Source organism: Aptenodytes patagonicus, chromosome 3, assembly GCF_965638725.1.
Source record: "Aptenodytes patagonicus chromosome 3, bAptPat1.pri.cur, whole genome shotgun sequence".
NCBI lineage: Eukaryota > Metazoa > Chordata > Aves > Sphenisciformes > Spheniscidae > Aptenodytes > Aptenodytes patagonicus.
Genome location: NC_134951.1, coordinates 124342482 through 124365612, shown reverse-complemented (window position 1 = coordinate 124365612; position 23131 = coordinate 124342482). Strand labels below are relative to the sequence as shown.

The 23131-nt window shown below is 39.8% G+C and overlaps 1 protein-coding gene across 5 annotated transcripts in view; it reads left to right on the top strand.

The window, feature by feature from the left end:
• Positions 1 to 23131, top strand: part of MACROD2 (mono-ADP ribosylhydrolase 2) — a 913271-nt gene that overhangs the window by 4603 nt on the left and 885537 nt on the right. For 3 of the 5 annotated variants that reach the window (XM_076335063.1, XM_076335062.1, XM_076335061.1), the window contains exons 2-3: positions 18 to 134; positions 19883 to 19990. In XM_076335063.1, coding sequence (XP_076191178.1) covers positions 18 to 134; positions 19883 to 19990 — 225 coding nt within the window. The remainder of the gene's footprint in view (positions 1 to 17; positions 135 to 19882; positions 19991 to 23131) is intronic. The other 2 variants (XM_076335065.1, XM_076335066.1) reach the window with 2 other exon arrangements.

Genomic DNA, 23131 nt, shown 5'->3' with positions numbered 1-23131 from the left:
CTCTTTCCCCTGAACAGAGCGTTTGCTGAAGATGACCTTGGAAGAAAGACGCAAAGAGTACTTAAGGGATTATGTTGCATTGAAAAATATTCCAACGTGGATGGAAGACTTAAAAAGTAAGAGTGAAAGTGGTGGTAAGTAAAACGGGGGAATCTTTTAAAATATAGACCATTCTCTTTTCCTGATCTGAAGTTACTTTTAAGAGGGCCAAGACTTAGAACCCATGTTGTCACTAACAGTGGCAGCCTAACGTGGCGACAGGAGCTTCGGGGTGGGGGGGGAACCCCAAGAAAATTTCTTAAAGCCTCACTGGTTTCCACTAATTCTGCAAGTGTCCCCAGACAGAGTCATAATAACACTGATACCCTTAAGTGTGTAAAATAGCTATTCTCTGCATGAGTCTTACTTTTCAGATACTCAAACGGTCGGCCATGCCTAATGAACTTTGTCTTTGAAACTTAGTGAGCATAATGGTATGGGGAATCTGAGCAAAACAGTGTTGTTCTTGTAGGTGGCTGAAAAGCAGAGGGGGATTGTGCAAGTTTTGTTGTTTTCTGAAAATCCAGAAATGGGAGAAGATTGGCTTTGAAGCCTCTCTTGAAAACAGCATTTCTTACTCATGGTCCTGCCTACTTTCTTGGGCTAAGGAACATAAGCCCGGCCTGGATTAAAGCCCCTTCTCTTAGCATGTGCAGTGTTATCATGGTTATGATCACCAGTAGAGTTGTCTAAGTACTTGCAGTGAAGGCTGACCAAAAATGAGAATCTGATTCGCTTACACAGAGAACTGTTTTCTGTATGTAAATTCTGTAGCAGTGCCTCATTCTTGTCTAGTTCTTCCATCCACATGAGTGTGCGGAAGAGGGACTTTTTCTGAGCTGGTTTCCTCCTCCTTTTTCCTTTCTATGTCTTGATATCTTACTTGGCTGAAGCTTGTGTTTTTTGGAAGGGGATCTAACTATGAGACTTAAAGTGTTTCCTGCTTCTGCAGATAGAGGACTAGTTCTCTGACACTTGCTATTAAGAGCAAGTACTGGCCTGTGTGGACAGATGTGTAGAGTAATCTTGTGGCTGCAGGTGTACATGGTCTTCATGATAATACTCCAGGTGAGATGAGGCCTGAAACTAATCAGCTGTCTCTAATAAAATGGGAAAGCTGTAACACTTTTTTAGTACAATCTGGACGAGCTGACAAATTAGCAGATGCCATTGTCATAAACAACTAATGCTATCATCTACTCCTAAAAGCATTTTCAATGACTTTTGAAGTGAAAATATCTCAGAGGTTGCTGAGCTCTTCAACGCTGGTGAGTAGTTGTATTACAACAGTACCTATAGACCTCTTTCTCCCATTAGAGTAGGTCTTTTATATCTTACAACATCAAGAAGCCTGTCCATCTAGAAAAGAAAGGCTGCATACAAATAAAAAATATTACCTGACTTCTCCAAAGTTCATTTTGGAGGCCTGTGGTACATGGGGATATGCAGTATATCATGTGGTTTAACTGGGAGACTCTCTATCTGTTCTAGCCTAAACTACGTTTTTATTCTAACTGCTCTCAGATTCTGTGTAATGTGCTAAAATTCACAGATCTTGTATTACTTGGGCTGCTGAATGTGACAAGGTGTGGATTTACGTTGTGATTGCTGTTACACTTCACATAAGCAAAATGTCAGTGTCTAATATGTGGGTATTGAATCATGGCAGTGGTGAATTTATTTTCTTGTAGCTGCTTTTGTATTCTTCTCTATTAGTACCCAGTACACTGCAAAAAATGCTGGAAGGCAAAAGTTGTGCTGAAACACTTATTCTCTGCTGCTTGAAGCTTTTGTTATACTGTACGTTCAGGAGAAAATATCTGTAGTCACTTGTTTTCTTTGAGTATTTGTTGTAAATAAGCCATGTGGAATAGTGAACTTCTAGAAGGTTAGGCTGCTGAAATGCTTCCATGTTTCAACTGATCAGTGCAATTAAATATGGATATTAATGTGACAGTTACTGCATCTGTTTCAAACTTTATTTCCCTTAAATGTTGACCCCACTCTGAGGGTATCGAGAGTGTGCAAGAACTGTCTTTCTGAGCTGAAATACCAAAAAACTAGATTTTAAGTCGTCTTGCTGATGAGAACTTCTGTTCCGTATACTGGGACATATGGAGGGCAACTGGTACAACTTAAACAAGACTCTGGAGAGAGCAATTGAAGCCCCAGGTATGATGAAATCAGTAATGACTTGACAATGCCCTGCCCAAGTTCTGGTATTTTCTTCAAGTGAAAGGCTACTTCTTGCAGTAACAAACTGAAGAGGTCTGAAGGGACGGGGGAGGGGGGAAGAATAATTATCTGTACGCTTGACAAGCCAAGACAGCAACTGATGGGGAATGTGGAAAAAGTTCTTTACCATTTACTTCCAACGCTGTATACAGTGGAAAAAAATGACTGATTAGTAAAGCGTGGAGTGGCTGTTCAGGAAGAGTGATGAGGAGAAATCAAGAAAGGAACCAAGAACAAATACAGTGAAGCAGGTGCAATCAGCCAGCCGCTGGAGTAAGAAGCTGTAGAAGGGTAGAGCATCTGGGCCGGCAATAGTCCCTGTAGATACTCAACTGGAAATTAAGGGTGTTCAGTACTGCACAAATCTTTGTACTGACTCTTAGGAAAAACTGCTTGAACAATACAAAAGCTTTATGGTACTCATTTTTAAATGCAGATGACTCACTGGAGAGTGTTAGGAGATTCCAGTTAGGCACACTTTTGTTATATGGAAGTTTAACAGGAGATTATTGAAAAGTTTCTGTGCAGAACTGCTGAAACTGAAATGACCTAAAAGGTTCCTGTTGGGAAGGAACCAACCTGATCGCCATGATAATTCTGCATGCTCTTTGTTGACAAGTTTGGAGAACATACCTTAGTTTGTGGAGGAAAGTGTTTCTTCCCCACTTGTCCTCCTCCACCCTTTGGTATGAAGCTGTGTTCAGAACTAAACTCTGAAGAAAACCAGTAAAGCTTGGAATAAGTTGGTGTTAAGGTAAATTTTGGCAAGGCTGGAAGCATTTTTAACAGGGATGTGTAACAATGTAAAGGCTTCTGAGGAGTGAAGTTAGGGAATTCTGAATGGCAGCTGACAAGGGCCTTGTATTTTTTTTATAGCAGCAAAGGTGTTTGAAAACACTTGCAAGTTGAAAGCAGCTGTGTATAGTTTTTGTCTTTGTTTTGCTCTTCTGTGACTAAAACAAACCTACAGTTTTTGCAGGTGTCCTTATATGGAAATGACTAGCCATAAGAAATTAAGTTGGCGTGTGTTTTGGCATGGAACCTGGTCAATATTTCTGTTACTTTTTGATTTTGTTTTTTGAGGCGGGCGTAATGTGGAATGCAGGGACTAAGCCTGGTGCCTGCCACTCTGAACTGCGGGAAGCAAGCTGTCATGGGCACGTGCATTTCCAGAAGGACTACATTGTCAACGCCCCTGGGTTTTGGCATACAGCTTGCCAGGCTGCACAAGTAGACCTCAAGAGATCAAATATCATAACATTGTTCACTTTTCACTGCTGTTATTGACAAGTGGTCCTCTCTAATGTTGGAGGGGATGGTAGGAAGGGAAAAAAGTTCTTGTTCTTGAAGTAATTCTGTAAACGTAAAAGCTTTCTTTTTTAACTGCATTTATTAAGGAAATGAGGAACTGTCCACTTTGGAAATGAAGGATAATCTTGTCATACAGGGCTGGATAGTACATATATACTGTAATCCATCGTTCCTCCCACTTATCCTTCAGATATACCAAAGGAAGACACATCTCATCTGTTCTGTTATGTACTTTGAAGTAGCGTTCCCTCCTGACAACGTGCGAATAATGGACTTGTTTTCTGAAGCTCTGGAATTTGTATACCTTCACTTCAATGCTATTTATTATATACCACTTTATGCTAGGCACTCATCCTGTACAGCAATGGTAACTTATGTTTTGTGATGCTTGGTGAATAAAATGCCACCATGCAGATGAATAACTAGAGTGGTTTTTTAAGTTAAATATGTATATTAGCTTTTTCTTGGGTACACAGTTATTCCCAAAGATGTCTTTACTCTTTAGTGGGGAATGTGAGAAATGACTTCAGAAAACTTTCTTGAAAGCTTTTCGAAAAATCATGGTCTCGGGAATTCTGTTGTCACTGAGTTTCTACTGGTGACATGCAAAACCTGTTTTGTTGTATTAATGGGATAATTCAGAAAATGGAATAAATTATATAGTTTAACTCAAGGCAGCTGACAGTCCTGCTGACTCTCACAGCCTCTGGGATTCATTGGTATAGCAGCAGTGCCAAGAAAACAGCAAATTCAGGTGATGGTTTAAAAGATCTTTGCTAATGGTAAGAAGTACTTTTGAATGGATGAAGTTAAAATGGAGGGACACAGTAACTGAGTGTCTTCAGTCTTTTATTTTTGTTTAAGATTAAATGACATGAATGTCTGCAGTCCTTTTTCTTTTTAAGCAAGTCTTGGAAGTATGATTAGGTGTTTTGGCAGCCTCTGGATTTTCTTAATCTGCTATATTTTTAGAAAATGATATGGTTCAAACTGTATTCAAATTAATCTACTTTAACACTGAGGGTTTTATGTATAATGGTAAGGTTTGGATTTAATAAAAACATCTTTGTACTATGAATCTGTAGCTTTCTAAATAGTCACAGTGAGTTGACACAAGATTATAGAGACAAAGCATCTAGATGAGCCACTCAAAATCCTTCATGCTGAAAAGAAAATGTGTGGTAATACTGAGCTCCGTTGACTAGCATTTCTTGAGGTGGTTAACTAACCACAGGTAATATTGGGTTCTTCAGAGCATCTCCATGTGGTGCTGTTTGATGTGAATATCTGTCTTGTGGGAATGAGGAATCAAGGTGTGATGATCATCAAACAGCCTTTGGAAAGTAATGCCGCTACTAAGCTGCAGTGAAATTCAGCCAGATGTCTACAAGTGAGAAATAGCATCTCTCCAAACCACTCGTTACTTTCAGTGAGTTATACAGGAAAAGAAATTATGTTCTACTGGAACATTAAGATTGTCAAAAATTGCCCGACAATCAGCGAGTTCTGTCTGTAATAGCTATGTGAAACCAGTATGCTTCAAGACCATCCCCCCACCAAGAAAACAAGTCCATCAGCTGGTATTATCTTTTTTTCTTATAGTGACTTTAACAACTGTCTTTAGAACAGATTTCTAGCTGAGTGACAAGGATGAAAGTAAATTGAGACATCTTAGCTCAGTGTGACGCTTGCTATCTGTCAGTCAATGAAAATGGTGCTTTTGCTATTGAAACTCGTTGTTTGGTTAAGTTCACAGTACAGCAGTTTTTCAGCTGAGTTCACATAGAAAACCACAATAACTTGTGTGCTGCGGTTCAGGATCTCCTGCTATTAGCTGTGGCCTTGAATGTGAGTTCCAGCTTCGCTTAAACTCAGTGCTGTATTTAGTTTTGTCCTTACTTTTCATATATTGGCATGCTGCTCTGTTACGTTAAACATTTTATCACGAGGTCTCTTGAAGACTAGTGTGTTTAAGGTTAGAAAGCTGTGTCATTTAGATGCATGTGGAGTTCACTGCTTATTAATTGTTGTGTATAATAGCTGGGGGAGCTCCACTAAAAGGCTAACATCTGTGGCTTCTGTGAGTTGTGTGAAGATCGTGGTAATGAAGTATTTTGAATACTTAGGAAATGAAGTGGCTATAAGTCTGTCTGCTCATTTCTGTTGTCTGTCCATGTCATGCGTATATTAAGGAAGCGGCAAAGGAACAGGAGTGGTAACAACAGCAAACCATGTTTGCAGCTTATTAGTCTGTTCTAAAGGTGTCCAGGAGTCTTGCATGCCCATGGCATAATGCGGAGTGACTTTAAGGCTGAGGTGGTTTACGTTATCAAAGGCTGCCAGAGCAATAGGGAGTAACCAGAGCCCTGCGTGCTCTGCTTCTCCCAGACTCTTGGCTGCCCTTTAGGGATCTGTTGTGAACAGATGCAGAGCTGCAGAGTGGTACAAATCTGACCATGTGATCTGCTGACCCCACACACCTTTCTGTCTTCCTAAACGTACACCTCGGTTATTCTTTTCCAAAGATAGCCTTGCACAGCACAGAGATGGGAAAAGCTCTTCAGGTGCAAGCTTACTTGAGCGTAAACTGAGAAATAACGTGGGGTGAGGGGGTTGGTTTGTTTTTAGAGGCAAGTATTACTATCTAGTTAGTGATGTCCCTGATATAAGTGGATAAAGCAGTCTGTTTAGTACGGTGGGGGAAAAAGCTACAGTAAACAAAAAGATCCAGTATGTATTCAATTGACCTTGTAACTGCCTGGTGAGCTGCACATGTATAACCTTTATAGGATGGATTAGCTGTCAAAGAAATGATGCTCGCGTTAGTTTTCTTTAAAATGTTTTGGGGAAAAACTGAAAAAAATCTTGCTTCCAGCAAGTGTGAGATGATTATTAAAAAGCAAAAAATCAGTTCTGTTTATATAGGTTAAGAACACATAATCCAGTGTGGCTAATCCTCTCTATAAGAAAGTAAATCACTTGTCTTTGATGTAATTAAGATGGTGACTTCTTTTTAAGCTGCTGTTCCATGATTATTTTTTTTAACAAGTTAACTTCCACACAGCATTAAGCTTATACAGGTTGATAGAGTTACTGTTTTGTGGCCCTTCTGCATGCAGCTGAGAACACCCTCTTATCTCCAGTGGCAGCCAGCTCCTCGAGGGGCGAGAGTTAACTGTAGGAAAGGATGCTGCTCTCGACAATAAATTAGTATTCTTATTGAAGCTCTGCAAGCTCTTAATGTGTCTTAGAGAGTAATAGTAGGTAGAGATGCAAAGGGAAGTTAAACACGTCTTTGCCAGAAAGAATATTTCTTATGTTTAAGTGCTGGTGACACGAGGGTTGACCAGATTAATAATTCCCAAGCTTTTGTCCCATGCAATATGAGAAACAATCCTTTTTTTGCAGCTACTAAACATCACTGTGTGCTGAAGTTTTGTACAGACGTCCCTAAGGAAGTACTAACCGGAGTTTGAAAGTCCAGATGAGATAGTGTGCTGTCAGCTGGTAGGCTCGTTCAGATTGTGAAGAAGGATGGCTTTAGCAGCAGTGATGCTGTGTCTAACTCAGTATGTGCTGTTCCTCAGAAATTGCTGAGGAAGTGTAGGGTTTCTCAAGTTCCTGTGTGGACTTTTTCAGTGGATGACTTGTCTCATATTCAAGACTGCTAAGGGAAAGAAGAAGAATAGTAACTCTTTGAGTGAGATAGTTTAACATATGTGGGGGAAAAGTAATAAGTTATACATCTTGGTTTCCAGTAATTTGTGTTTATGTATATGTCTTTTCTCCTTTTATTATTTTTTCCCTTCCCCTTTTTTGTGTATAAAGGATGAGCTCCTTTTGAGCATGGGGGACTGCAAGATCAAATCCCCAAATTAATTTCTTGCTCTACAAAGACAGTTTCAGTAAGTCTTCTAGTCTTGCTCAGTATGGTAGCTTGGCTAAAGCCATAATCTGTAATTTATGATGGATTGTGGCATATCTTTTGCAGACTGATGTGAGCCAATGTGTCAGCCTGACTAGAAGCCATGTGTCTATGATTAGGTTGAGGCCAAGATCAAGCTGTTAAATTGTACCCTTATCATGGCTTACTAGTATAGACCTGTTGCCCTGTCAGCTACCTACATGACTTTTGGATGTCTTCAAGTGTAGGTGGAACAAGCTGATGTCCTGCAGAAGACTAGGAGCCTCTTCTGGTAAGACAGTAAGAGACTGGTATGGCTTGTCTTAATTCACTGTAGCTTAGATGTGACAGACATTTATGGAGGTGCTGAACTATTGCTTCAACTAGGATTTGCTGCTTGGGGCTAATAATAATTAGCGATCACACAGGGTAGGCCTGTCAACTGTTGCTCTCTGGATGTGGGAGGCTTGCATCAAGTCTGAAAATTAACCACCGCATAAGGATACTGGTTTAACTCCCTTGATAAGGTAGGGGGATCACTGACACAGTTTAAGCTCACTGAGCTGTCTGTTTGGATCATATTAACTAACTTTAATGCATAGCTGCACTTGCTTCATGCACAATTAAACACTTGATTACACATGTGTTAAAAACCCAATCGTTGGAAACCAGATAAGCTGGGTTTCCCTTTTTCGGTTCACTAGAGCTGAACTGCTCACCATGTAGAAATGTCTCTAACAAACCAACTAATGTCCGAATAAGTTGTTGTAGTACTTCCTACGTGAAGTGATATGTGGCTTTCTCTGTGAGAGGCCATCTAGCTGATATGCCATTGGAAAATCCAGTTGACACAGAATTCCTCAGCCCTGTAGGAAGTGCTGCATACAGACGTGTTTGTTACGATGTACAGAAAATGCTTTTCTGTGCTGGAGAGAAGGCTTAACAATCTAGTTTAAATATAAACTTCTATTTTGCACAGCTTTAAAACCCATTGAGATTACAATTTTATGTGTGGCTCCATTTCGCTAAGAAATATTTCTTACTGAAATGGGGGGGAGGGGGAAGCATAATGTTTGTGCACAGGAAAGGTACTAAGACTTGCAGCTGTTGCATGTTGACTTGGCATGTTTGCAGAAGTGTGTGGAACAAGGGCCTTTTCCAAAGTTTCCAGCTGTCTCTTTTTGTGGACAGGGTGCTATAGAATGCATGTCTTACAAAATTAAACCTCTCAGCCTTGTGCTGGTATAGCCAATACATTTATTTCTGAAAGTCAAAGTAGTTCTCTACATGCACCTTTGCACTAGTAGCATCTCTAGGAGTTCGTGATCAAATACTGAGTTAAACTATAGAGCAGTCTTTTCTATCAAGAGGATCCTGTCCAGAAGACTCAGTCCATCTATAATGTGGATATGAAGAAAGTGTAGAACTGGTTGCACATCTGTCTTGCTTTAAAACATTTATCTGCCTTATCCTGCCCTTTGTTTTTTCACAGAAGCTTGTTTATGCAAATATGGGCCTTTTTGATTCTCTTTGGTACTGATGGTTAGTCTGTAAAGGTGTTGTAAGTTACTTGTTTTTCATTTGCTGCACAAATACAATTTGTAGTTGAAGTTCAGCCTGCATTGGATTTATTCCTGTGTGCTTAATGTCATCTTTTCTGTATGAATAAGGTACTCTTTTTTTAAAAAAGACACTGCTCTCATACAAACGTACTGTGTGTTGCAGTGCTGTCCTTTTGTGGGAATACTTAATGATTCTACATCAACTGAAAGCAAACCCCAGACTTTATGAAACTGTCACTGAGGGTATGAATCAGTTATTCAGAGAAAAAGTAGAGTTCCATTTTTTTTCCCTTTCTGTATTGCTACCAGAGTTCTTACACGAGAAGGTTTGTAAGTGTATTGCAGATAACTAAATGGAGACAGAACAGGTGGTGCACACCAACGTATGCCTATATTGACTTAATGGCTTTGAGGTTTGGTGTGTCTTTTTTCCAGGTAGACATGCAGAAGAAGATAGAGCTAAATCTTTCTCCTAACTGCTAGTGAGTTTGTAACTGCTTGTGAGTTTGTATTACTTTATATTTTTCAAGGCCTTAAAGTAAGCAAGTATGACTCGCAACACTAATGGGTCTTGGTAGAGTCCTCTTCAAATACTGAAGATTTTCTTCTGTACCTTGCCGTTTGGATTGAAGCCCTACTGTTTCCTAGGGTGGCAAATTACATGTGGTATCTCAGGAAGTAGGGAAGGGGAAATTCTGCAAGGTAAGCACTACCCACCAAGCCTAATGTCTTAATGCGGAAAACATTATCTTCTGTACTTGCATAAAAACTTACCTACCTGTCCCCTGGTACTAGAAAACTAAAGTTCCTGCTCCCATCTGGTAAGCAGTTGTCACTATGTCTCATGCAGAGAGGTTCTTGAATGGCAATGCTGTGAAATATTCGCTGACAGTTTTGCAGAAGCTTCATAGTTTGCTGGTAGTAACTTTTTATTTCCAAGCTCCACGGTAAGTACTACAAAAGGCTGTAATGCTAAACTAGAGAAGCTGTTGCTTAGCAATGGTGTAGGGAATTAAAAAAGCAGAGAATGTAGAGTACAAGTTGTCTGACTGCTTAGTAAGCTAATGAATGAAAGCTAATGAATTTGTGGTTTCCCACTATAAACTTACAGCATGAAGCAGAATTAAAGTATGTGCTGTGCACACCTATTAAAAATGGGTTTTCACTTCTTGGTAAATAAAATAGATGCTGCTGAAGACCTAACACCTGGTTGCTCATGAAAAGGCATTCTTTTTCCAGCTAGTTTCTAAAGCTGAGTGAAGGAATACTGTGTTGCTGGTAGTGTAAGTCTTGGATGAAGGCTTGTAGTTACCCCAGGAAGTACTGGATTGATTTGAATAGGTGGAACTAGGAATAGATGTATGAAAGCTGTGATATTACCAAGACACAACTCTTGCAGTGAAGGCAATCTGCTTTGTCTTTGAAGGAATCTAGTGAAGTAGCATCACCTGTAGTCTTTTAGCTTTACAGAAAAGTAGCAACATATTTCTGCAAGGCAAGAATGTAATATTTTTTTCCTCTCAACTTTTGAACTTTGATTGTTAATTAAAAGTTCTCTGTAGTAGAGGAGGTTATAAAGTAGGAATTGAGTCAGAGTTGATGCAGTGTAGTTCTTGCCTCCATGTGACCTTGGTTGACCATTTAATGTACTTCAGTACAACGCACACTGCTGTTCTGGAAGAAGGATCTGTGTATCGAAATTCTTGCTATCCCTCAGATTGAGGTACTGATAATCAGGCTTGGGCAAGAACTTAGTAAATACGCTATCCAACAGCATTTTTATTCCAGTATATAGTCACAAAGTCTTGAATCCCTCTGAATGCTCACATTAAAAGAAAACCCCACCAAACGAGACAGTGATTGAATGAGTTTCTTTAAATACATAAAGCACAGCTCCTTCTGGGTCACAGCTAAACCAGCAGCCATTCCTATGGACCCTAAATCATGAAATCTCAAGCCAGCAGAAGCAAGCTTAGCAACAACAGCAGCTGGATGCTGACTCCAAGTAAACACACAAATACCGTAGGGCCTCACCCTACTTATGTTGTGTCTTTGCTGTCACTGTGCATGCCACTGAAGTGAGGAAACTTTGATTTATGAATTGACAATTGCATGTCCCTGCAGACTGGGTTGCATCACAAATAAGAATTGAGAATGTATTCCTTCTCTTGTTCTCCTTGTTTGTTATTACGGCTTTCTCAAACTTTGGTCTTTGGTACTTCTGCACTCCATACCAAGTCTTCCCTCATTTTACAAAAACTTCAGAAAAAGGGCAAGCTTCTCCATTCTCTCCTTCCTCTGCTCCCAGTCTTAAAGGGGTTTTTGCCTCTCAGTTTTGTTTTTGGGGGACATAGAGAGCTGTGTGGGATAGACTGAGGAAAAAGCTGGAACATAACACTGTAAGGACTATGCAAGATCCTTGTAACACAAGAATAACCGCATTTTGCATGAGCATTGTGTGGGTTGTTAGGACTGACTGGCTATTTTTATCAATTCTCATGGTACACCACTCTTTCTCTCTTAATGTGTAACACAGTCTTCAACAGCTCCCATTCAATCATGTGGCTGAAAAGTAGAGGCTAGTATTTACAACCCTGTTTGTGGGCTGCTGATAGCCATATCACTACATTTAACTGTAGTTAACCAAGTGAGTTAGTTCTGGGCTTTTTGCAGTAGCTTTAGAGGGGTGTGTTATAGCACTGTTGAACTCAATTACCGTGTGGTTCATTGGATGTGGGCTCCTCGGTTAACCAGTGGACATCAAGTCACGCTTACATCCTCAGATGGGGATATTTCATACCTCCTGAAAAACCTTGCGTGGGAGATACCATGACTTCCTGATCTGGAAGATGGAGCAGAGTACAACCTCTGCAAATTTGTGAGTGGTACAAAACTGGGAAGTGTAGTTGATGTACCAGATGAGCCACAAAAATGATTAAGGGACTGTAGCATCTCTGCAAGGAGAGGTCGAGAGATAGCTGGGGTTTAGCCTGAAGAAAAGATGCCCCAGATAGGATCTGATCAATATTTATAAACTTATGATGAGAGGGTGTGAAGGAGATGGCTCCAGACTCTTCTCGACAATACACAGTGACAGGACAAGAGACAACAGGCACAAGTTGAAAGAGGAAATTCTTTCTGAGCATAAGAAAACACATCCTTACTGTGAGAGTGGCTGAACACTGGAACAGGTTGCTCAGAGAGGTTGTGGAGTCTCTGTCTTTGGAGATACTCAAAATCCAACTGGGACAGGGTCCTGGACAACTTGCTCTGGGTGACCCTGCTTTGAGCAGGGAGGTTGGACTTGACGATCTCTAGAGGTCCCACCCAACCTCATCCTTTCAGTGATTCGTGGTGTCTGTATGCCTCATAAGCTTCGTACTTGGCTACAGTCCTCGGCTAATCCAATTATGCCACTTTGTAATTAGCTGAGACAGAGCATATTGGCAGTGTGTGCAGCCAGGGAGAAGGTGTTGGTGTTCATCATCGAGTGCCTTTGACTTGCATGATGTGCAGCATTTTTGGCTAGGTAGAAAGTGATTTATCTGTAACAGATGTTTCTTCCTTGTGCTCAGGTTCTGATCTCATTTAAGTCCAAGAAGTGATAGAGCAAATCTGTACTACAGATCTGAAGTACTAGAGTGCATCTGTGAATGCTTTCCCCCTGGTGATGGAACATATGGAAATAATGCTTCTCTTGATTTAGATAAGCAATTGCTTTTCCTGTAGAATCATCCACGGTTAGTAGGAGTAGAAGGAGGCACGTAATGTAACAGATCTTACAATCTGTCTTTTCTAATGCTCCGTAAGCCAATGCAGAAACAAATGGAATGGAAAGCTGTGTTAAATGTGAGGTTAGTAATTGCTAATAGTTTGTCATTTTTAATCTGTACAAGACACTTGTAAAAACAAAGCATTAAAAAAAAACCCAACACAAGGGCACTGAAGAGAAGAGTGCACAGAGTATGTAGCAGAATGGTTGCTGTACCTTTCCCTGTGGTCAGATGCACTCTTAAAGCTCGCTCAACTCCTTTGCTTTTTCCGCAGCCCAAGAAAAGTGGAGCTGTGTCCCAGTCCAGCCTTTCCTGAGGATTCTCCTAGGAGTGGAAGGGCTGGCTCTTGTCTGGGGTCGATGCTGGGACTCTTGTCCCTTGCTCAGGTTCTTTTACCAGTGCTGTTTCCAGATCATGTTATAGACTCCTGTTGGAGAAGCCTTCCTTGTGGGAATACATGTTTCTACTAGTAGCTGTTGTAGCTACTAGTAGCTAAGGAAAAGGTAGCGGGCAGACTTATTATTTATTTTTAACTTGGAATTAATTTACTTCCTTCAGCTGTGAATTCTAAAGCTGACTATAAATGATGAAACTCTCATTTTCAGTTTTGTTTCTGGCAATTCAGTCTGTTACTCTTGTTTTTTTGAACTAGAGGAAAAAAACATTGTCGTCTGACTTGTTAAACAAAATTTCACTCTAATACTGCAAGCCTGTGAGCCTAGCTGCTGTAAATCCTTCTCACTTGTTCTTTGATTTCTTCTCTTAGCTGCTTTTGCTTGTGGAGTGCCAAGAGCCGTTTTCTTTGCCATAGGTATCGCTTTATACTATGGGGTTCTAATAACTATTTTTGCTACTTTGTGTGTGCTCTGCTCTTTCATTATCAAATAGTTTTAAAATAAAAATGTTTTTAACAGAAGCTCTTCCAGCTGTATTTTTTTTCTCCTCCCTTTGGTTGCAAGCTCTTTGGTATTGCTGTAGGGATTTCTGTAATTGGATGTCTGAGAGCTGTTTCAAAAATTAAGTTATTTTAAAGCGTACTAGACTTTAAAATCCTGGATATTTTAGCAGTGACTGAGTTTCGGAGTGGATTTTACAATGATGTTAGGTTTGTTCCATCCTTTTCCATTGCATCAGCCAGGCATATTCATGGCCTTTATGGGGGCTCCCTCTAGTGAGCTGTTCTGAAAGTCCTTTTTCCTCTTAGTTCTGAAGAACTTCATGCGTTTCTTTCCAAGCGCAGCTGTTGTTCACTAAATCTAATAAGTTTTTCTGCATATGTGTAAGATGTAAGGGTCCTTTTTCCTTTGATGCGAGCTAGAAGGAGTTGTAAGTAAAGCTGAGGGATAGGACTGCTTATTTGCTGTATTTGGCGTTAAGACCTCAGCGGATGAACTTCATACTTCAAGAAAGATGTGGCTAGAAAGAGCTCAGAGGTGTTGGGAGCATGGCTAAAGGCTCAAAGGGTGGGACCTAGGAGAAAAAGCTAAAGGAAGTTGGGTTGTGTAGACAGAGGGATAGAAGATGATGGGGTGGATTTGGAGGGAAAAATGGTGGTGGGACAAAAACTTTCAACTCTTCATGGTGAAGATTTTCAACTCTAATACATTCCTGAGGCTGGGGTGGCAGGGGAGAGGAGGATCTAGAGCATTTGTGGTGTCTCCACTGTTGTGTGTCTTTAAAAACAGCCTAAACGAAATAGATTTTGGGAAGGATGTGACAGGATCAACTCTATCCTTTGTGTGTGTGGGTACACAGATGATTTAGTGGCTGTTGACTTTGCTTTCTGATAGGAGCTACAGTAAGCTTGTTTGCAATACTAAAGTTTAAAAAAAAAAACAAAACACCTGTCTTTATTTTTGCTTTATTTCTGTATTTGATATTTTTCAGTATATTGCTACATTTTCCTAGCAGGCGTTGTGTCTTGATTTATTTATTTTTTTTTTCCTGTCAAAATCACCCCAGAGAATGGATGGATAAGACCTGTGTTAGGGCTAGTTAGGCAGAGGAGGAGAATTTGAGAATGATTTAGGTCAGAAAACTGGCAGAGAGGCTGAATAGGCACTTGGGAAAAAATTCAAAACTCGGTCTTATGAACTGCTTTCATGTTGGGTGTTTCCTTAGGGTTCTGTTAGGTCCTTGCCTGCTTGTGAATATGCAGATTTTTGGTGTGTGTGGGGTTGCTTTACACCTCAGTGTCTCACTTTGCAAATTTAGTTTCATTTCTTCCGAATGAATAGACTTGAACTGACTGTTGCTATGCCTACAGTCATTTTACAATAGTTTCTATTGTGCTGTGAGTGGAATTTAGGAAGGTATTTCAAAAGTCTGTGAATATTCCGTTTACGCTCCTCCTTAATAGTTTTCTTTATGTGCGAATTAATTCTTTGAATTCATCTGAACCTAAAAGCTCTAAATAGTTGTGAAATCTACCTGTATGGGACATCATTGCTTTGTTGATGCTTTTAGCCCAAGGTCTCAAATTAATTAGGGCCTTTTTATTCCAGAGGCAGGGCTGGCATTAACTGGTCCTGGGAAGTCATCAGGGATGAAGACTCTGGGATTGTACTGTCTCAGAAATCAGATAGCCAGGCTTTACATAACATCCCTTATAAAATTCACATTAAACAAAACAAAGAGGTTTACTTGCTTTTGATGTGCACACTTAATTGTAATGAAATACCTGAAATGTTAATGTGCTTAAACTGCAGTTTGAGTCCATTGATAATCCTACTGTTCGCACAACATACATAACTGTTTGCGCAAATTTTGAGATTAAGGAAGAAAAATGAATGACAAAATTCACTGTGCAAGAGTTGGGGGGGGAATTGAGATGGCCAAACTAATGCTGACTATCACTGCTTTGTGAGAGCTCATCATGGGTTTCTTTTTTTTTTAAGGAGTATCTCCCAGTAAAAGCCTCTGTTTTTACTTTCAATGGAGATGGACATGGGGTAGAGGTGGGGGCACTGGAGGGAAGGAAGGCCCCAGAAATGGTCTCCCTGGGGGTATACAAGCATAAAACCCCCCAAAAAGCAGAAGCTATTGCTCATGCTTAAGACTGCCACAGTCCCATTTCAACAGCTATTTTAGCATTTTACTAACCATGGCTTGATTAAAACCAGTGATCTGAAGGCATCCAGGCTTCTTGCGCAGGTGCTCACTATGTGTTTGGTTTTGCTTGTGAGCCAGGAGAACTGTGGGGATGAGGGAGGTGGGAGCAGTTCTTCCAGCAGGGAGGGAGCTTTCCTTCCTAGGCAGTCTTCACTGCCCAGCTGGATGGTCTTAAACATCTTCTAGTGCCTCGTAAATTTTATTGTAGCTATGCTGGGATTCCTGTGGAGGTACTTCAGAAAATTCAGTCTCTCTTACTCTGCTTGCTTCTTTGTCCTGAAAACTGCTCATTCATAGCCGCAGACCAAACAAAATATTTTCTTGTCTCAGAGTCTATGATGCCCCCATCTAAAACTGAGATGGACTTTGTCATAGCCTTGATGTAGTGTGGGTTTAGTTGGTGGGGTTTTTTGGGGGTGGTTGGTTTTTTTTAAGGACTGGAGTATATCTGAATCTTCCTAGCTTTCCAGGTGTTATGCCTTTAAGGTGCATTCTGGACAACCAATGTGGAGACAGATGCGAAAGTTTGATTTGCTTGGCAAGCAGGCTTTCTTATCTCTAAAAAACTTAACACCTCTGAGTCTAGGGACTCAACTCCTGTTTTGTATCTTGTATTGAAGACTAGGTTACATAGCAACCACTTCAGAGGATTTATTTCTTGAGGATGTATGTAAAGCTGTTTCATTAATGAGAGCAAGAAATAGTCTCATTACGCTACGAGTGCAAGGTAAATCTGTTGCTGCTAGGATTTTTATTGATGTGCTAGTATGTACATGTGGTGTGCGTCCTTTGCAAAATACACAATGCCCTGGAATTCTGGTTTGTCCTTGCTGAGCTACGCTACTATGAATTACAGGATAATACCTACAGCATTTGAGTTTCTTGGGCATATTTGAGGACTTACCATACTTATTCACATATCTGAGATTCATTATTACCTTGGGAAGAAACTTTGCAGTAAATGAGTGCAGGTTTCTTTTTAATCTGAGAAGCAGACAAAGATACGTGTGATGAAAGGAAGAGATGGGAGACAAAGGTGGGAAGTGAGTTATTTGTAATGGCCAGGAATGACTTCACTGTCCCTGCTAAGATGACTAAATTGATTAAGAAGAAAATATCCCAAATCAGATATCAGTTTTGACTTTGTTAGGAAGTTATGTCTGTCAGTCCCAGAGATCTATCAGATGGCAATAGAAAAAGTCATCTCTCCTACAACTATTTGTATGATATTGGGATTACTTTTGTAATTAGCAGCGTATTAGTAGACTTGTTGAGTGTCTTTGTGAACAAGACTTGGCTCTCCATGACTTCTGTCAGTGTTGAGTATCCTGTAACAACCAGAACGAAATAAGTAAGTGCAAGCTTAAATCCTCTGTTAAATCAGACTTTTATTGAAAGGAATGAGGGTAATCTATCAAAGATGTACAAGGCAGCATATGCTTTTACTGCTGAACTGTTAAGGACAGTGGTCATCAGGGCTCTTCCAAGAACTGTGGGGCAGGTAAGGGACTTGCTGAAGAGGACGTGGTAGGTCATATAGGAGTATGGTTTGGTTCCCCCCCCCCCCTCACGAGGCAGTGAATTTACTAATGGTTTTCCGTGGGGAAGGAGTCTCAGGAGAAACACGCTCAAATACATTCAATACTTGCAAAGAGTGAGAACTAGAGGCAAACTTGTGAAGGCTGTGGAGGATAGAAAATCGGGAGGCAGTGCTGGTGTGTGCAACATCGTGTTGTGTGGCACCCTACAGAAAGAGTTAGATGTCCTTGCTGGTGAAATGACTAAGGGACATCTCTGCTTTCCCTCTGACTCAGAAATTAGTGATAATGAGAATTAGCTTTTTTACTGTGTGGTATCTGTTGTCTTCATGGCTCTTCCTGGTGGATTTTTGTTATTTGTTTTTGTATCATGTTGGCACAAATACTGTAGTATCCAAACTGTACTTTCTATTCAAATCGAAATGGTTTTAGTTTGGAGAATTCAACGTGTTTGATTTGACGTTAACTAGCCTTGCAGTAACTTGGGCAGAAGGTGGAGGGGGAGGATGATGGTGTGCATTTTAAATTTGGCAGAGCTCCAGTAGGACGCTCACTGGGAGGGATAGGGAAAACAACTGTCCTACTTGCTGGCAGAATGCAGTTAACATGAAAGCAGGTAATAAATCAGACTCTGTAAATCGGTCACAGAGGCTGATTTTTATTTTAATGCAACTCAACAGCTAACTGCAATGGTTATATTCTGTGGAAAAATGGATGAACAGTATAACTTTTAGGTTAGAGTGATACAAGGTTCGTATTATGATAATAAAAACTCGATACCTTTCCACAGAAACATTCTTTGCTTTAGTTAAGATACTGAGGGTGATCTGGTGGCAATGGAATAGTCACTTTAGGAGCCAAATACAGAAATTAAACTCCTGAATACACACACTTGAATACAAGACTACCTTTATGCTAATGTACATCACAGCGGCAACATACCTTTTGCTGGAGGTGGCATGGATTTTGCACTGGGCATGTGATAGCCGATCTAAAGTAGAATGGAATGAGACTACTTATTTTGGAGTGGTTGAGATAAACGATGATTTCTGATACCAGTCATTTGTGCTGAAGTTAGAAGAACAAGATCTAAAATAAATGCAACTTTCTTATTTCTACTTATGGTTGCTTGTAATGCTGACAAATTTGAGTGGGTATACTCAAATTGGTGGAAATTAATTAAAATGAAGGTTGCTGTAAAAACTAAAGGGCCAAACTGGTCTGGACTGCTTCTCCCTTCACACTAAATCTTCCCTTGAGGTTTTTTACTTACAAATAAACTTCACTTGTTCTGAAGACTGGGAGCTGTTTCCTACTTAAATTGTCACTTTAACAGTTCAGTTCTATTTCTGGCCAATAGATGAACTCAAGCTTCTTGAGTCACTTGGCTTGTGTCGGAAAGAATTAATTTTAAAAAATAATAATAAAAATCAATTAAACAATCTTTCCTTCTCTTCTTAGTTCTTTGCTAATGATGTGGATGTCTAACAATGCAAGACTAGGTTAAGCTTTTGGCCAATATGTGTTTGTAGAAGTGTTTGAGGTAACTGAACTGTTATAGATTGAGTATGATGCAAATGAATTGAATTGGTGATGCAAAAGTTAGAAGTTTACCAGAATAAGGGACCTATTATAACATTGTTTTGTAACAAATCTTTTGAAAGCTAACCGATGTTATATCTTCACGCACACACACACCCCCTTCTAGTTGAGCAATTTAAGGTGGCAAAGCTCTAAATTTTAAATTTGCTGGTGTTTTTGTTCAGGTTTTTCTTCTCTGTACTACCTGCTGCCAGGGCTAGTTCTGAATTTTGGGGCCGTTGACAAACGGTGTGCTTGTGTGTTGTTGTATGCATTGGGAATAATTCTGGGTTGGATAAATTATTGCTTCAGTAGGAAGATTATCTTAACTAATTCTTCATTTCTTGTAATTTGCACCCTTGTGGTTACCAAAGAAAATAATTTGATGGATCTAGCTCCAGAAAATGTTGTATGCATTGGGAATAATTCTGGGTTGGATAAATTATTGCTTCAGTAGGAAGATTATCTTAACTAATTCTTCATTTCTTGTAATTTGCACCCTTGTGGTTACCAAAGAAAATAATTTGATGGATCTAGCTCCAGAAAATGTGTATATTAATAAAGTTTTTTATTCAAATGGTATGTGGGCAAGGAATCAGTGCTTCATAGTAGCTTGTATTTGAAAACAAATAAACAGCAAGTAGTGTGATTTTTAGGGAAATGCTGATGTGTTTGTGGGTTACCGGTGCCCTCTCGAGGCGAAGCCGAAAGATGCTGCAGTCTGACAGCAATAGTGTAGCTGGAACTGCTGATATCTGCTCTGGACTTGTAAATAGTGATCTCAGACCCACGTTTGTAATCTGGTTTTACTGCTTTCTTGGTTTGTAGGTGAAAATGCTAAAGAAGATCTGCAAGGGAAGAAAACTCTGAGCGAGAAAGTTTCTCTCTATAAAGGTGACATTACACTGCTTGAGGTTGATGCCATCGTTAATGCTGGTAGGTGGTTAAATGTTTTACATTGTTATGTCTTGAAAATCCTTTATAGCGCCACGTTACAAGTTTGAACTTTGAAAAGTTGCATAAAGTTGGTATGTTTTGTGGAAATCTGTTGGAAACTACATATTTTTTCCCAGTTTCTCTATATTACATCTGTTCATCCTGCGTGCCTTTCCTGTGACAAGGATTATTGTGAAACTTTAATAGCATGGTCACCAAGGGGGGGAAAAAAAAATCTTATATCCATCTTTTGACTTGACCTGAGTAGCTGAGACTTCACACTTGATATAGTAGAAGGCTGAATTTTGATGCTAAGCTACTGCCGTACATTCCAGTCTGTTTTTATAAATCGAGTCATTTGTGGGCTAGGTAATGTGAAAACCTTAACAATAAGGTGATAGGAAAACTGAATTTGTATTTTATGTGGCTTGAATGTTTGCTTTCTTGCAGGGAGACTGTATCTTTCAAATTTTTCGTTGTGACCTACAGAGTTCTAAACAGAATCATGGAATAGTTTGGGTTGGAAGGGCCCTCTAAAGGTCATCTAGTCCAACCCCCCTGCCATGGGCAGGGACATCTTCAACTAGATCAGGTTGCTCAGAGCCCCGTCCAGCCTGACCTTGCTTGTTTCCAGGGATGGGTTTAGTTTTAGTACCTCTTCTTGCTTAGTGACCATGTCTCCATGTGTGCAACTGAGGTGAAGAACTGCACGTAGCATCTTCTCGTGACGAAAGAGGACGGGGGAAATGCCTGTGCGATTAATTTCTTTGTGCACTGGGTTATATTAAGCTAATTTGGCTGGTTGGGAAAGACTATGGGAAGTTTTCCCCCTGTACCACGCCCCAGCCAAATCTTGCCTGCACTCCCCACCTTGAAAAGAATATGGTTTGTGTGTCTTGAGGCTGGAAACTTTTTTCCCCCTAGTGTTTGGCTGGCATTGTCCTTAAGTTAGGACTTGATTCCTTTTCAAGAACTAATTTTTTTGATTATTAATTTATTGGAAGGGAATATACTGCAGTATCTTGTCTGTGATGGAATAAAGTGCAGAGATTCCCAAGGTTGCATTGGCCAAAATTGGTGTGTTGGCTTACCACACTAAAAAGTTGTGTGGAGATACTGGCTCATTCTGTAAAGAGTACAGAAATGTTTGCTCGTACAGTGTGGAAGTTAGTAAACACTCTCTTGGATTGTTTGATGTTTCTCTCTGCTTAACTCCCCACTTTACAGTGGAGACATGCTGCTGGGTTTTGTGGAATACAGGTAGAATCCTCAGTTATCTCAAAATGGGTTTTTGCACTCCAAGTAATGAGGATGCTATTTCCATGCAAAAGCTTTTAATTAATCTTCTAGTTTACTGATGCACAAAAGCCTTTCCAAATTACAGACAAACAATATGGTAGCATCCATGTAGTAACACAATCCTCTCCTCGCTGTGTTGGCAAAGCCTCTGAAGCTTTAATCTTTTAATTTTTTCCTCCCGATTCTTTCAAGATGACATTTCCAGTAGTGCTCTTGCTGACTTCCTTACTTTATTACTCTACAGTAAGTCAATATTAGCATACTTCTCTCGATTTTATATTTAGATTCTCTTTGTTCATATGTCTCCCTTGAATTACAGGCTGGAACTGGTTGCGGATTAGCTTCAGAATGGGAATACTTTTGCTTTTCTTGATTTAAAGGGTTTTTCTCTCTTTCTCTTGAAATGTCCAAAAACCTGTATCCCAGGCTGCAGATGACATTACCTACCTGTAAGCTTGCCTGCCATCCTGGTAAGGAATGCATCTATCTGAGTAGAAATAAAAAATAGAACCCAATTAAAATCAACACATATTAATATGTAGTTTTGAGGAAAGGATTAAAGACCACTCAAAACCACACAGTAAAACTGAGATTGAAAGACCTGAAGAGGGACGTAAGACTCTTCAAGTATCTGGAAGGCTATTGGCAAAAAGAAAGAAGTTGTTACTTACAGAAGACATCAGTAGAAAGTTAGAGGAGTTGGATTTGGGCTTAATGAGAGATTCAGATTAGATGTTGGCAAAACTACTTACTGGAAGGGACAGCGATACTCCACGGTATCAGGCTGATATGTAGCAGCAGTCCTAGGTCGAGACATTGGTACGGGTTGGTTTTTGAGATTCTCCTAGCCCTTTTCTTCTGTAATCTTTTGTAGTTCCTAAAGTGCATAATATATTAACTATTATGAATTGTTAATGTGCTTAGATTAAAATACTGACCTATAGTTACCTTGAAAAATCAAATATTCTCTATATGTCAATGCGGTAATTGAATTTTAAGTGTAAGTCTTTGATTTGTTCATGGTTTCAGTGTTACTTTTTTTTTCTTTTGAAGTTAAACCTTTTAAAATTATCACGGAGGATAGCTGGAAAGCTAAACGAGGAGGATGTTTCGGTTCAAGATCTATATTATTTATGCAAAAAATCCACTTGCTGCACCGAGATCTTTTTTTTTTTTTAAATCAAACAAAAAAGTTTCAGTGAAATTGTAGTGTCTCTTAGATAGTATTTAAAACATGTTTCTGCATTCTGACAATTTTGCAAAGAACTCCATTGTTTTTCCTTCTGCAATTAAAATTATCCAAGCCTCAAAGAGATAAAGCAAAAAGTAGTCATGTCCTGTTTCTCCTTTGGAAAGCTCAATCTTGCAGACGTTCTTATGGTGTAACTAACACAATCCCCACTGTACCAGCTTCTGTCCGTAAGTTGCGTAAAGTGCAGCCCGTCGAACACGGAATAGGAGACGGACTTTTTAGAGGTAAATCTGTGCAAGTTCTTCTCATACTTGAAGCCTTTTGGCTACTCTGAATGTTAATGACTGACATCCTCCCTGACCCAGGGCACGCAACTGGCAGGGGGAAGGAGGGAAGAGACCCTCTTGAGACTTTATCTCTGAATTTAGGAATTCCATTAACTACCTCCTGTAATACATAGTTTAACATACAACAAGTCATATACAAATTAAAGCAACAGGAAGATACTTACCGTTTGAATTTTAATTTACATTGACTTAAACAACAAAATATGCCTTCAGTGAAGGGAATAGTATGGCAAATTCTGAGGCTGTGGAAGGGTCCCAGGTGGTTCAAATTGTCTCCAGATTTGGATACAAACATATTAGCAA